At 47.4% G+C, this 16,121-nt stretch overlaps 1 protein-coding gene across 9 annotated transcripts in view; it reads right to left on the bottom strand.

Moving 5' to 3' along the window:
• The window catches only part of CLOCK (clock circadian regulator), a 2,260,868-nt gene that overhangs the window by 141,609 nt on the left and 2,103,138 nt on the right, over positions 1-16,121 (bottom strand). For all 9 annotated transcript variants that reach the window (XM_085642074.1, XM_085642079.1, XM_085642082.1 and 6 more), the window contains one exon: positions 4,163-4,365. In XM_085642074.1, the coding sequence (XP_085498200.1) occupies positions 4,163-4,365 (203 nt within the window). The remainder of the gene's footprint in view (positions 1-4,162; positions 4,366-16,121) is intronic.

The following is a 16,121-nucleotide window of genomic DNA, read 5'->3' as shown; positions in this document are numbered from 1 at the left end:
TCGTTTCGGTCCCCTCGTATGTTTTGGTCGTTGACGACTCCCTATATGAGCGTGTCTGCCGTCTGGGGGGGGGTCACCATCTGGGGTGTCATCGAGCCCTCCCGGGAACTGGGTGTCGCGCTTCTCTCATCGTCCGAACTGAATAGATGCGGACCTCTCTCTAAGTCCGATCCTCTCTCTTGGGGACTCAGCGTGGCCACCGCCTGCAGTGCTTTCCTGCGCTCCGCGATGATTTGCGCCAGATCCGGTGAGCTTGCAGTGGTAGTGCCTGATCGTACACTGAGCTGCGTAGGGGTGACCCTACGGGGTCGACGTCCCGAACGTTCGGACGGTCTATCCGTTGGCTGACTGGAACCGTCTCTGGGACGCCGTGCGTGTTGTTCCACCCAGGTTTCCGCTTCCCTCGGATCCGTGAAGAAGTGTGTCTCACCTTCGTATATGATTTTGAGGCGGGCCGGAAAAAGGAGGGCATATTGTATGTTCTTTAGGCGCATGGAGTGTTTCACTGCCAGGAAGGTGGCTCTTTGTTGTTGGACCGCACGGGAGTAGTCCGGAAACAGCATGATCTGTTTGTCCTCTATTTGTAGTCTCCCTTGTTGCCTGGCTGCTCGTAGGATAGTGTCTCTATCTTGGTATTGAAGGAGCTTCATCAGGAATGGGCGTGGAGGCATGCCAGGTTGTGGTCTGCGTGCCGGTACCCTGTGGGCTCTCTCCACCGAGAAGTAAGCGGTAAGGTCTTGTGCGGGCGTGAAGGTTGTTATCCAGGCGGTGATATATTTAACCGGGTTAGGTCCCTCTATTCCTATGACGCGGATATTGCTCCTTCGGGAGCGTCATTCCAAATCGTCCGTCTTAGTTTCCAGCGCCTTTAGGTCTTTCAGGGTGATGTGATGTTGTTGTACCTGCGGTTCTATTGACTGGATGGTGTGCTCGCTTTTTGCAACTTTATCTGCCAATTTTCTGTGGTCGTCGCGTAAAAGGCCTAGGTCCGCCGCTAGCTCGCCGAACTTCCCCGTCGATCTCTTGCCCCCCGTTCGCGGTGTTCCCTGGTCCCGCCGATTGTCATATGGGGCCCCGCTGCGATTGCCTCGTCTGTAGACCGCCGGTGATTCTAGTTACTCTCTCCAGTGGGGCCAGGCGCATTCCGGAGCTCTGCGTCCGCTTTAGTGTCTGATGCGACTCACAGGGCCGCATTTTTGGTAATCATTGGCGGGCGATCTCCCGCGCGGAACCTCCGTCGCCGCAGCTGTTCCAATCTCGGGAATTCCGAGCATGCCGGTGTCATCTCCTCTGTTTCCCGGCTCAGTACGCCAAATCCCAAGGTTGGTGGGAGATTGGGGCATGTATCGCTGACCCGTGCACGGGCCGCCGAGCAGGAGCCTCAGGAAGAGGAGTCCGCCATCTTGGCTGGCTCGGCCACGCCCCCGTGTGTTTTTTATTCTTCATGATCAAAATTTGAGCCTGGGACATTCACAAACTGTGGATCTGAGGCAAAGAGGGGTCCTGTTACAAGAGCCAACCTTAGATGAAGTTAAAACATTTAACTGATATTTTGCCAACTCTCCTCACGTCGCAATTCCTGGTCACTTTGGCTAATTTCTAAGCGTTGAAGTGTAATTGGCTGTTGAACCGGCGGGGGGTGCATATTTACTGGAAAATGATTGGTCCGTTACTAGGCACCTTTACCCACTGAGCAGTCTCCGCTGACTGGCGGCGACCGTGGCTGTAATTGGTGGACAACGGGGCTGGCGTTGCCAAAAGTGTTCCAATGAGACTGATTAGACAGAACGTGGCCTCAAAATCTAAACAGAAAGGCCTTTCACTCCAGTGTGTTTGAAACAAACGTAGCCCTTGTTAACATCTGAAATAGCCGGAGACAATGGCGGGGTATCGCAGTGCGGCCCGGAGACAAAGGGGCTAGACGGGCCGGCGGAGGAGGCCCCATATGTCAGCAGGGAGGAGGCCTAATTGCACGGCTTGGCAGATGGGCCTGACATGGGCTGCGTCGTGAGGCGGGAGGGCACGTGGAGGCTGCTGGAGTGCACATAGCTAAGAAGGGCAGGGCAGGGCTTTCTGTGAAGGACTGTACGTGGACAGACCAGCAGAATTTGGGTGGTCTGTGGAGTGACAGCCGTGCAGTAAAACCCAGGCCCTTAAGGAGCTGGTGAATGCCTGACTGCTCGGCAGCATATGGTGAGTGTGAGTCTGTGCATAGGAGCTGTGCCCACACGGGGGAGGGGTAGTCTGTGGAGCGTGATAGCCGTGCAGTAAAACCGAGTCCCTTAGGGTGCGGGCGAGTGCATGGCTGCCGTGCACCGAGCAGCATATTGGGGGGGGGGGGGGGGCGGTCTCTGTGCTCTTCTGTGCATAGAAGCAGTGCTCACTGACAGGGGCGGTCTGTGGAGCATGACAGCCGTGCAGTAAAAATGAGGCCCTTGGGGTGCTGGTGAGTGCTTGACTGCCGAGCAGCATAAGGCGGGGGGTGTGTCTGCTACTCTGTGCATAGAAGCCATGCTCAAATAGGCTAGTGGAGGTCTGTGGAGCGTGACTGCCTTCCAGTAAAAGCGAGGCCCTCTGGGTACCGGTGAATGCCTGACTGTCGTGTTCGGATGAGCACAGTGCGCGATGTCTCTGCTGCTCTGTGTATAGAAGCCATGCTTACATAGTTTGGGGGGGGGATGCAAGATGACACCTCAGAGGGCTTTACGATGCCAGTGGAAGCAAGGATGCCATCCACAGATGGCAGGGAGTAGCATGTGCGCGATAGATGCCATTGTTGAAGCGCGGCCGGGCTGAGAGTGAAAATACACGCGATCTTGCGGTGAGGGAGGGGGATGGAGTTGAAGCGCAGCCGGGCTGAAAGTGAAAATACACGCGATCGTGCGGTGAGGGAGGGTGATGGAGTTGAAGCGCTGCCAGGCTGAAAGTGAAAAAACGCGCCCTGTGATGAGGGAGGGGGAGGGAGTTTGCGCGAGCAAAACAGAGAGGCAGTCAGATGGCTGCTGTGCGCGCGCACGCTCACGTGCACGCAAGCTTTAGGCCACCAAAAGCATGTGGCAGCACTTTGAAAACCTACGGCCAAGCTGAAAGTGAAAATACACGCGATCTTGCGGTGAGGGAGGGGGATGGAGTTGAAGCGCAGCCAGGCTGAAAGTGAAAATACACGCGATCTTGCGGTGAGGGAGAGGGATGGAGTTGAAGCGCGGCCGGGCTGAAAGTGAAAAGACGCGCTCTGTGATGAGGGAGGGGGAGGGAGTTTGCGCAAGCAAAACAGAGAGGCAGACAGATGGCGGCTGCATGCGTGCACGTTCGCGTGCACGCAAGCTTTAGGCCAACAAAAGCCTGTGGCAGCAATTTGAAAACCCACACATTAAATGTCTCGCAGAGCAGCGCATCCGCTGGCTCAGCGAGACCTAAAAAACATATAAAGGGCTTGCTGCACCATCTTGTTGCAACATCAGCAGCTTCCTAAAATGACCCTGTTAATGTTACATTCCCATGCTGTGACCAAATCCTCATATGGTTTACTGAATCCCAGGGCCAATCCAAGGTCATAAATCAATATCACCAACATACATCTGCTTAGTTAGTACTTCCCTACTGGTTCAAAACTGAGGATGAACGGGAATGTGGTGTCCCACAGACTAATCTTGACAAAGCCAAAAACATCTAAAAGTTGACAAAAAAAGCACACAAAAAATATTATTTTCTGTATATAATGAATCTACGAGACAAAGAATTTAACGTGATGATTAAGTGTACTTTTGAGATGTAAAATAGTCTCTCCTGCATGACAATGCAAGCACACAATAGAAGGCGCAATGATACCCCAGCATGTGGGGAGAGGGTAATATCCCTCCGGGAGGAGCCAAAAACCACTCTCTGTATATTTTAAAGAATTGGACATAATACATCTTGCATACAGTTGTGCGGTCAAGCCAGACCCAAGAAATGAGACTGCATAACTGTAGATGGGGAAAACAGTTTGAAAACGTTTACATGTTCCCATTTTATTTTCTTAAAAATCATAATAAAATAATGGCAATTTCTGACTGGTATGAAATAATGCTAAGATACTCTTCATTTACATTTTTTGGATGATGTTAGCTTAAAAAGTGAACAATGATCAGCAAAAGAGTTAACAACAGCATTGTCTGTGTACCTTATTTGCCTGTCCTGGGTAAAGGTGGAAACAGACGCACTCTGGTTATTGTTCTGCGGTATGCTGGATGGAATTTGGACCATATTACTCGTTGAGGGCTGAGAAATCAACATAGTGTTAAACAGCGGGGCTGAAAGTGTGCCCTGAGCCTGGCTTGGTACTGAAGATTGCTGACTGTGCCTACTGACAGCACTTTGTTGACTCTGCAAAAGAATAAAAAAAGAAATACATTTTAAAAAAAGTGACAAGTATACACATTGAAAGACAAGTGGCTGATCTGCATTCTTTCATCAAAGGATGACGCGTTTTAGCAGATCAGGTTTTGCGTTATATTTATGTGTGTAAGGATCCCCAAAATCACAGGAAATGTAAAGTCGGATTGTTTGTACTGATGACTCCGTTCACATACAGTAGCCCTCAATGTGATGCATCATGCAGGAGCTAGCCAAGAAGCATGACACAGCACTATTAGTCTGCAGCTGCAATAATTTTATATATTACTAAATTTGTCCAGCATAATGAGCGTTTGAGAAGCACAAACATTAACTGAAGCTTTATCCAAACTGATTTACAGTGCCTGTTTACCCGAGCATAAGGTAGTGACCACACACTTTACAAGACGTCCTAAGAAACAGAATATAATGCCTAAGATCGTATTCAAACGCTTAGTGACGTTTAGCTGTGCTTTGATCTATCTATGACTTTATATTTTGTTGTAGCTTATTTCCCCATTTCAGAAATAATGCCCTCTAATAGTGCCTGGACGCCTTATGGCAATTGTTGCGCTTTACAAGTCTTTTTCATTCATTCATAGCACTTCCTGAAACTGTAATATAACAAACAGCATTGCTACTTCAACGTTCATCCAAGCAATGCGGAAGGAGGAAGGGTGGCATTTGTGTTTAGGCCATTAGAAAGCACGTCCAATCTGAGATATCAATCATGCTGAAAAACAACATGTGCAATGCAATAGTTCTCACATTCACGCACTTTGAGCTATTGGCATAGTAAACGACAATGCCTTTTATTTAAGTTTTGGGTTTTAAAAAATAAATAAAAAGCATTGTCATTTACAATACTAATAGCTTAAACTCTCGCAAATGCGAGATCTATTGTATTGCAATAAAGGGCCTTCTCAACGCTTGTTAGATTGTAAATATCAGAGGAAGAGACCTGCTTGTGGTGTCTTCAAAGTAGTGATAAATAGTGCAGTGAAGATGTGTAAGTGTTGTAAATTACACAGACACAAAGCGTGAAGTGAGAGTTACATATGATCCGAGCTATAAACACCAACAAAGTGCTACAACACCTTTCGCTTTGTGATTACACTGTCGCGGCTCAGGAGGAAGAGCGGGAGGGGGGCTATTTCCTGCGCTCTACGTGATTTGAGTGTGCAGTGTGGCATTGTGTAATGTCATTCCTATCCTTGTCCTAATAAAAAACACTTAAGCTGTAGTAGGGCCCTGGCTTCACCTCCAAGTGCAGGGCGGGTTGTGCTTAATGGCAGGTATGGAGGGAGGTAGGGATGGTCTCGGCTGCAGCTCCGGCCTCGTACAGTTCCCCTGATATCACTAGTGAGCGAGAGGTGCTGAGGTGGTGGTATTGGTATTGGTGGTGGTGGTATTGCTGGTGGTGGTGGTATTGGTGGTGCCGGTATTGGCGGTGGTGGTGGTGGTATTGTGGTGGTGGTATTGATGGTGGTGGTACTGGTGGTGGCAATGGTACTGGTGGTTTACGTGGTATTGGTGGTGGTGGTATTGGTATTTGTGGTGGTATTAGTGGTGGTATTGGTGGTGGTAGTATTGATATTGGTGGTGGTATTCGGTGTGGTGGTATTGGTGGTATTGTATTGGTGGTGGTATTAGTACTGGAAGTATTGGTGATGTGGTGGTATTGGTGATGATGGCAGTGGCGGTGGTATTGGTGGTATTTGTGGTGGTGGTATTAGTGGAGGTGGTATTGATAGTGGTGGTATTGGTGGTGGTGGTAGTGATATTGGCGGTGTTATTGCTATTGTGATGGTGGTATTGGATTGATGGTACTAGTGGTGGTATTGGTGGTGGTGGTATTGGTGGTGGCATTGGTGGGTGTGGTGGTATTGGTGGTGGTGGTAATGGTATTGGTGGGATTGTTGTTGGTGGTGATATTAGTGGTATTGGTGAAGGTGATATTGGTGGTGGTATTGGTGATGGTATTGGTGGTGGTATTGGTGGTGGTGGTATGGTGGTATTGGTGGTGGTGGTATTGTGGTATTGGTGGTGGTGGTATTGGTGGTGGTATTCGTGGTGGTGGTATTGGTGGAGGTGGTGGTATTGGTGGTGGTGGTGGTAGTGGTATTGATGGTGTTGCTGGTGGTGGTGGTATTGGTGCTGATGGTGGTATTGGTGGTGGTAGTGGTATTGAGGGTGTTATTGGTGGTGGTATTGGTGGTGCCTAGACTGATTCCGTGAACCCCCACAGGATATGTTGGCCTAGAGAACAGCTAGCTCACAGCGCCACCATAAGCCCTCCTTACCTTCCCAGGGAGCGAATAGTTTACGGGAACCACTGAACATGATAACATCAGTTTCCTATAAGGTTCGCAGTATTAGGAGGGTGTCAGGCATATTATTATTAATAGTTTTATAAATGTAAGATACTGCTTTCTCCTGCAATTCGTCTATTTAGAGTCCACCCTCTAGGGAAGCATATTCCGGGAGGTCTGAGGGGATACTCTGCTTTCAAAGCATGGGCAAGCTGGAGGTATTTATAGTACTGTCAGTCGTGGAGTTGGAATTCCCTCTGGAGGGACGAAAAGGACATCAGGGTTCCCCCTTCGAACAGGTTGCCCACTTTTGAGATCCCAATTTGAGCCCAATGTGGACAACCTCTTAATTTACCTATTTCCTTCAGGGTTCTACCCACCCATAACGGGGTATCTCGGGTGATTTTCTGCCTCCACCCCATATATGTGTTTGTTTTACCCCACGCTTCAAGGGTCACTTGGGTAGCTGATAAGAGACCTTGCAGTCCTTTGCCCCCATAAAGGTAGTGTTGGTATGGGCGTACATGAAATTTAGTCCATTGTAGGGCGTATGTAGGGTGACTGCTGTCTACGTTGCCCCAGTCATTGATTAAATGGGATGTCCAATAGTAAGCTCAGATATCTGGGAGAGCTATTCCCCCATTGTATGAATTACGTTGGAGCTTTCGGAGGCCTATTCTAGGATGACCATCATTCCACAACATTGCCGCTTGTCCCAAGATTGTCAGGGGAAGTTTCTTCCAGTGGCTCAAATCTATCTGGAAGTCGTCTAGTACTGTCCTAATATTTTGTTCTATATATCGCTCTTGATTCGCTGTGGCATAAATCCCTAAGTACAGAAATCCCTCCTTGGTCATCCTAAGTTTCCCAGGAAGATCTGTCGGGTCTAAGTGTCCTCTGATAGGAAAAAGAACAGACTTTTTCCAATTTATCGTATATCCCCGTATTGTTTGAAGGTGTGTAGGACAGGACTGCCTGGATTTAGTCCATCGGTAAGTCAGATATAATAGGATGTTGTCTGCGTATAACAAAATCTTTTCTTCTGGGATGGGGGAACCATCCATTTGGAAGCCCCTGACTTGTGGGTGTGCACGGATCAAGCATGCCAGTGGTTCTAGGGATAGGGCAAAAAGGAGGTGGGGATAGGGAACAACCCTGGCAGGTCCCTGTCCTAATAGGGAATTCAGATGGAAGCATACCATTGACTCTTACGACAGCTACATGTTCCGTATGGAGTAGCGTGACCTATTCCATGACCTGCAGTCTGAACCCCATTTTCTTCAAAGTCTGGAACATGAAAGGCCAGTGTATCACATAAAACGCCTTTTCTGCATCAAGTGAAACAAGTATATGAGGATCTTGTCTGGTTTGGACTGCCGTCATCCACTTATGGAGTCCGCGAAGATTCCTTCTGGTGGATCGCTTGGGCATGAAGCTAGATTGATCAAGGTAAATTAACGGTGTGATTACTCCCAAAGGTCTAGTGGCTAGAATGGTAGCTAGGATCTTAGTTTCTAGGTTGATCAGTGAGATAGGTACAGGCTACAGGCAGTTGCAGTTTCCCGGCCTTATGAATGACTACTATTGTGGCTCTACGTAGGTCAGGTGGAAGGATGCCATCTGTCCATGCCGTTAAATAGAGTTGGAGCAAGTGGGGAGTAAGTATGTCCACTTGCTTCTTGAATTATTGAGCCAGGAGACCATTAGGTCCAGGAGTTTTGCACAAGTTAACTTGGCCTATAGCGGTTTGACCTTCAACTAGAGTAATATCCACTTCCAGGGCCTTGCAATCTTCACCGGAGAGTGTTGGTAGACTAATATCCATGAGATATTAATCTATCTGGACAGTACAAGCCAGGGTTCAGTCTTTTTAAAGAACTTCATAAAATTTCGCAAATTGCTCTGTTATTTCCCTGACTGTGGTGTGGAGATTGCTCTCTGCCCCCTGTATCTGAAGAACCCATCTAGCCTCCATTTCTCAGCAACTCAAACAGGCCAATAACTTCCTAGCTTATCACCTACATCGTATAGACGGTGTTATGCATCCAGCATTTGGCTACGTGCCTCGTCAGTGGCCAATGCTATGTATTCAGTGTGCAGGGCTTCAATACGTCGTACCATCAGGGTGCTTGGTGAGAGAACATTTCTGGCCTGTGGCCATAGAATTCATTTTTCTATTTCACCCACCCCTTAAACTGCCTTTCTTTTTTTCTCTTAAAGGTCATGATATTCTGTACTCTATTCCGTATCTCTGCCTTTTACGCCTCCTATTGTATAACAGCTGATTCAACAGAATTTTTACTGTCCAGAAAGTAGAGGTCCGACTCTGTACAGATCTCACGTAGGGTAGTATCATCCCTCAACTCTCAGGCGTTTAGTCTCTAGGCACCAGTGATGGTGCTGGGTCTCTATCCTAATGTTAACCAGAGCAGAGAATGTTCTGATAGACCTCTTGCTAGTCAGCTCAGTGTATTATGTCCACCTCTTCCGCAGGTGCTAAAATATGATCAAGTCTATAGTATACTTTGTGTAGTCCTGAATATTATGAGTAGCTTCTGTCCTGTGGATGATGTCGCCTCCATAAGTCTGTGAGCCTTAGTGTGTCCACAAATCGAGCCAAGGATGTAGGCTTGCCCGTGTTACACTGGATCTGTCCAGTCCTGTGAACATCACATCATTAAAGTCAGCCCCTAGAATATGCAAAGAGGATTTAGCTTCGAGCAGGATGTTGGTACTTTTGGTTAGTGTGTATTATTGGAGGCGGTGCAGCATATACATTGACAATGGTAACATTCAATCTTCCCCAAATACCCTGGACTGCAGCATTTGTCCAGTGGGGTCTAACCTGGATTTTTGTATATAAAAAGGGGAGGACTTCCGGATCAGGATTGCTACCCCTCGGGATCCCGATGTGAACCCTGCGTGCGCTAACATAGTATAATGCTTCCCAAGTCAGGAAGTGACATTTAGTTCCCCCTAAGGTGAATCTCTTGCAATAGGGCCACGTCTGTCTCTGTTGTCTTATGAATGTGGCCACTAACCCCCTTATAATTTTGCTACCAAGCCTAATGACGTTCCATGTAAAGATGGAACGTTGCTGAAGTGGCTGGTCCTTAATGTGTATTATGTCTGATTGATTGCAATTGCACTTCTCCCTCATAGTGAGATGTAAATGCTGTGTAACTGTGGCGTCCCTTCCACAAATTGAAAAATGCAAATAACAGTCTGCACAAAACAGTCATAACCGTAGGTCTATAACCTCTCACCTACCACATGTATAAACCTTCATGACAAGACAAACACTTTGTAGGCCCAACTTGGGGGATCAGTAGCCCTCCCCGTCCCAAACTACTGTAAAATCCAACACAGCAATGAAACAAACAAAGGGATGAGAAAAAAGGGGATAAGGAGGAGTGGGAAGACATGGGGGAAACAAGAGAGAGGAAGGGGAAAGAGAGAGCACAGTACACAAACAGGTAGCTGTTTGGGTCCCAAATCGGGTATGGTCTCTCTGGTGGTAAGGGTTATTGTTGCAGTCAAGTTACCACACTACTCCTCGGCTATTTAGTGGCCACTTCCTTGGATTGTCGCCCTAAGTCAAGGTCCTGAAGTTGCGTATGTTGTTCGTCATCTGCTGGATTCTTTTCCAATGCTGTGGTTTCCTTCACCAGAGGGTGAACACTCTCCAGGTCTGAGGAAGAGTCTGATCCCCTGGATTGTGATAGTGAAGCTCTCAATAATGAGCGGCCCTTGGACTTATTTGACACCTGTTGATTTTCTACCTCTGTGTCCGACGACCATCTCCCTTCTTGTCTCAGGTCCCTAGTGGGATATGAGGTCCTCCGGCCAAGCGGTGTAACTCCATAACTCTATCTTCACTGGTGGCTGGTCTTGGGCCTAGTGCTTGTTGGTAGTGGCATTTGTTGCCCCATGCCAGTCTCTGCTTGTAGCGGAAAGTAAGGCCATTCTTCCAGCCATGTCAATGCCTCTTCTGGAGACAGAAGGTACAAAACCTTTAATTTAGCTGGAAATAGTAGCATATATTGCAATTGAAGTGCACAGAGCTCTTGGCTTTAGTCAGGGAATATCATAATCTTGGAATTTCCGTGACGGAAGTCCCCCATCTAACGTGCCTCACTAAGGATCATGTCTCTATCCAAAAAAATTAAAAATCGAGCAATGATGGGCTGGGGGGAGGCTCCCTGTGGGGGGGGTGGGGTTTCTGTTCAAGGCTTCATGAATCCGACAAAACGGAGATTGTTCCTCCGGGCTCGATTTTCTGAATCGTCAATGCACCACAGGACATCAGCTTTGGACTTGCGAAGGTCTTCTGCTCCTTTATTAAGGTTCCGCACCACATCTTCTACTTCAGAGTGCCTAGTCTCTGCTATTGCCACCCTCTCTGAGACATTACGCAGGTCTGTGACGCAGAAGGGAGACCTCCGATCGCACCTCTCCAATTTTGCCTTCAAGTACCTCTTTGGCACTTGGTAGCTAGCAGTAATATTGCGTTGCTGGGTCCAGGGGAGGTGGCCAATTCCTGCTCCACTGGTGGTGTGACCAACTTTGTAAGTTGTTCCCGTTTACCTTGCAGCGCTTGTTTGGGCTATTTGTCTGTAGCCATAGTTGAAATAAGCCACTTGTGTCTTCGGACGTGAAAAGAGAGTGGTTGATGTGGGAACAGTCAGCCGGGGAGAATGAGAGGGTAGATGGGGGGACTCCAAGAGTGGCTCTGATCCCCTGAGATAGGTCACCCCTCGTGGTGGCTGTGCCACAGAGGAGGCAGAGCACGTACAGGGTGTGTCACATCGCGGTCTGCGAGCAATGACCAGAGGAGCCTGTCCATATTCCAGACCCTGATTGGCCGGGGAGTCCTTATTTGTAGCGTCACTACTGCCGGATTCAGACAGACAGGGCCCTCGTAGTATGTCACTCTCTCCCTCAGGGCCAGCTGTGGAGCCTAGACACAGTCTTCAACTCAGTGACTTGTGGGCCCCCACCACCTTCAGTTCCATCTGTGAGGTGGCTCCACACTTGTCCCCCAGTATGACTTGTTGCTAAGTCAGACTTAGCCCCTAGGCCCCATTGATCTCGGTTCATGCAGGAGAGGCCCATCTCAAGTGCTTCTGCTTGCCTTAATGTAGGCCCCAATGTGAACAGAAGATCACAGATAAAATCTAGCTGGGGGGAGGTCCGAAACATAAGGGGAGGAACCCTCCCGCTGCAGCTTTGCAGATATGTTCGCAGATCGCGGGTCACTCTCCACGAGTTGCGGTGGTTTATAGAGAAGGACTCAGTCTCTCAATACCGGTCTTAGGACCTCTCTGACCGTACCACAGGTCAAGACAGGTCAGCCTCAGGTGCCGTTGAAGGCCTCTGGGTCAGGAACAGGCCCGCAGGACGAAGGGTGAAAAGAAGCTCCTGCCTGGACGGTGTTGGTGGCTCCTACCGGCCCGTTCCGTTATCTCCGTCATGCAGAGAACCTCAAACGATGGCGCTCCTCCACCTCTCTGGTCCGGGGGGCACTACCGCAGTGGCCCTCCTCCGCATACATCCCAGGCCTAATCTCTGCCATGCAGCCCCTATCGCCCACATGACAGCCAGGTGACGGCGCGACAGCACGCAATATGGGGCAGGAGACCTCCGGTACAGCCCATTGCCTCTCCTGGCTCCTCGGCAGCAAGGGGGAGGGGGCTCAGCGCGGGGTAGGTACTCACCACCCTCACCTCAGCCGCTGCAGATCTCCCACCGCACACCACTATCTAATGTATGGCGGTTGCCATCTTGCCTTCGCAGTGTCTGTCTTGGAGGCCGGAAGCAGGAAAAGCAGAGGTCTGGTGGTCTCAATGCACAGGAGCTCTTGTCAATGCTGCAGGGCAGGTATGTCATTAAATAATTAGCTGGTAAGTGGTTGGATGTTTTCTGGAAGGGCAGGATTCATGCCGGATTATTGTTAATTAGCCGAAACTCTCGATAAGTGCGGCTACTCGGCCATGTTGTTGGTCACGCCCCCTGCAGAGATCATTCTTGACCTAATGACAATCATTAGACTGAATATTAGGGAAATCTGCCGCAATAGACTTTTTGTAGGTGGTTCACTGCATTTCATTATTCTGTACTCTTCACTCTCTAATATCTATCTATATCAGATAAAAGTGTTTCTGGGTCCCTGCATTCATTAGGACTATTCATGAAGATTCTGAGGTACATCATTCTCCTGACATTGTTGATTATTCGGTTCATTGTTCTTTTCTTCCTTGAAATCTAATCAGTTGGTTCACATAGGTAGAGAGGACAAGCTCTACACAATAAAGGTTATTCTCGGGGTCTGTGTGCTCTGATTGGTGTTTTATTGGATACCTACATACCCAAGGTTCCTGGGAAATGTAGTTTGTGTTTTTTCTCTTAATTGGTATTATTTAAAGGAAAAAGAATATCATAATGCTTGACTAGTGCATTTAATAAAATCAGGACTTTCCAGCATTAGCAGTTTAGAAAATCCACATTAGGTCTGCAGAAGAAGTGTGCAAGACCAGATGACTTGCAAAGGCAATGACCAAAACCAAATGCACCAGGGATATCCCCATCTACATGTATGTCCTTGATTGTAAAAGGCAGCTTATCACCAACATCGGATCAAGAGCAAATGAAGTCATCCAACCCTAGATTAGCCTGATTGAGACGAACTTTTAATTTGACATTTCATGCTTTCTAAACGGAGGTGAAAGCACCCCTCACTATGCTCGATGTATTGTTCTTAACATATCAGAGCCAGGGTCATTTGGCTGTGTTTTTCAAGGATAAGCTTGGAAATGTTACTTTACAGTTACTGTAGCTCTTGTCTTTGGTTGGTCCTCAGCATAGTGTATCTTCCTGCTGCGTAAAACTGGCAATGCACAACTTTCTTTAAGAGGGTTCATTAGTAACTTATTAATAGGTCTATCCAGCCCCATTCAAACTTTCACTTTTATCTGCCAAAATCACATCATTGCTCTCAATACCAAAAAGAAACTTTCCAAGCTAAATTTAGGCTTAGAGAGACAGTTGCTTTGGTTAAAGATTAAACAAGCATTGGCAAAGCCAATAGGACTCGCCTGTAAAATCTATTGGCAGAGACCATCTTAGTAAGGTTTTTCTTAAAGTGAAAAGAAATCATTCCAAGATAGCAGCCTGTGTATATGTGAGCATGAGTGGTAATACACCAGTGGCCATTTTAACATTTTAATTTACAGTTGAAAGATGGTGATAGTCATTTTCGAATGGTAAAGTAAACAGAAGGAAAACGTATGCACGTAATCACTAAAAGAAAGAAGTGAGAAGCTTGATAGCAGTGTGAGTTGCAAGGTCCTGGCAGAAATAATAGAACATCATTTTTAAAAAACATAACAAAAATGAAACTGAGTTGGAAAGGGGAGAGTGGGCGTGAGCACTGGATGAGTAAAGAGGTAATGACTGGACTGAAGAGGTAGGGAGGCCAGCGATCGACTCCCATGGAGTGCTGAAAGACCAATCGAAAAGAAGTCCCCTTCCATCAGCTGAGAGAGGATACAAGTCATTCAGTCAGAAACAATCTGAAGCGAAAATGCTCCTTGGATGGGACACTTACAAAAACAGGGAAGAAATCCAACTGATATGAAGAAAGGAACTGATATAGACAAGAAAGACATCCAATCTTGAGCAAGAAGCAGACCCAAGGCCCAATCTATGTATATCGGATTGTAGACAATAGGCCTGTGACAAAACACAGCTAAATCTGTATGTAGGAGAGACCTAAAAAGTCCACCATTATGAAAGCAGCAGTAAATATATCCTCAACCTCATCATAAAGTGGCTTGCATTACCAAGTTAACTATCACATATCTATGGGTAAAACTTAAAATAGTATGTTACTTACCTTCAATAGTGCTATTTCTGGTTGATGCCGTACCTAACCCAGATTCTGCACCTTTTGAATTTCTCCAGGCACCAGACTGGATCTGGACCTTTTTCTAGCAAATGCTCCCTTTCCCCGATAGGAGGTGTCATCATGCTCCGTCGCTCTCATAACGCCTCCGGAAGTGACTGCATGGAGCCATAAACAGGTACCACCTCCGCACAGTGACAACAGTTTTCCTTTGAAAATCTACACCCTGAGGCGAGTAGACACTGTGCAAAATCTAACTTAGGACCTTTTTGGGACCCTAAAATTTCACTCCACAGAATGGAGACAAGGGAGGGTGTTGAGGAATCTGAAGTTAAATAGCGCATCTATTAGAAGCAGCGTTATCAAAGGTAAAGGACTTATTCTTCTGAAGGACACTTATAACCATAGATTCCTTACCTTTTGAATAGATACCAAACCAGTATCTCTCATAAGGTGGAGAGTCTGATGAATGGACTTACACCATGAAGTCCTGCAGGAATAAGAAGGCAAAATTGACTTTTCTGCAGACCTGATTGTCGAGACAGTAATGCATGATGATGGAGTGTACAGACACCCAGGTAGCAGCCTGCCAGACATCTAACACCGGAATATTCCAAGCCAACGCCAAAGTGATAGTCTTTGCTCTGGTGGTATGAACCAGGAGGCTCCTGTTGGTCAGTGCACAACATTTTTATGTGCAGAATTATACATCGAGACAAGGATTGTTCTAAACCGCCTTTTTCTTCTAAGCACTGGACAAACTGATAAAAAGTTGGTCACTCACCCAGTGATCCTCAGGGTGACTGATGTGAAGGCTATGGGGTCTTTTTGGGTCCAACCGGCGAAGCTTCTTTTCCTTAGAGGTATGTGTCAGAGTGAATAAGGCAGGGTGACACCATCTTCAGCAGAAAGAAAGCACAAATTTGCACAACAATTTGTGAGGGAAGAAGGTGGTGTGTGGAGGACGCACTGACAGCGCCTGGAGCTCCCTGACATGACACAAAAAGTGATTCCAATGAGGACCTTCAAGATGGTTGGCAATCTCAGCCACTGTGCAAAGGCTCGAACCGTATTTACATCAACAATGTGACAAACAAGCTAATGCCCCACTGAGGCATAGTACACAGGGCACACGTTGTACATATGTGAGCCCTATTAGGAAACATATCACAACTTGTGGCTTGTTTGCAAACGCAAAAATGCCAAAAGGGCCAACAAATAACCTTTAACGATGCCCACAGTAATGCCTTGCCAGGTCAAAGACAAAACAAACATCTTATAGCTTGGCCTGCAGAGGGCCAACTTGAGGGACTTCAAACTAGGCCACAAACTTTGCCCAACATCCAGAATAAATGGATTGGTTGATTTGTAAAAATAATAAGTTCCGGTGCTCTCATCAGGAGGCAGCTTGCACCAGCCAATTTCTCCTGTTAGCACTGCCTAAAACAAAACCAACTACTAACCATGAAAATGGTGGGAGGATGAAGCATTTTGGCGAGGTCTGCCGATTTCGGAGCTGGGGAACCAGGTTC

This window comes from Triturus cristatus, chromosome 2_2 (genome assembly GCF_964204655.1).
Source record: "Triturus cristatus chromosome 2_2, aTriCri1.1, whole genome shotgun sequence".
NCBI classification, from domain to species: Eukaryota; Metazoa; Chordata; class Amphibia; order Caudata; family Salamandridae; genus Triturus; species Triturus cristatus.
Note: the sequence above shows the minus strand (reverse complement) of the source record. Positions and strands in the feature narration are given on the sequence as shown.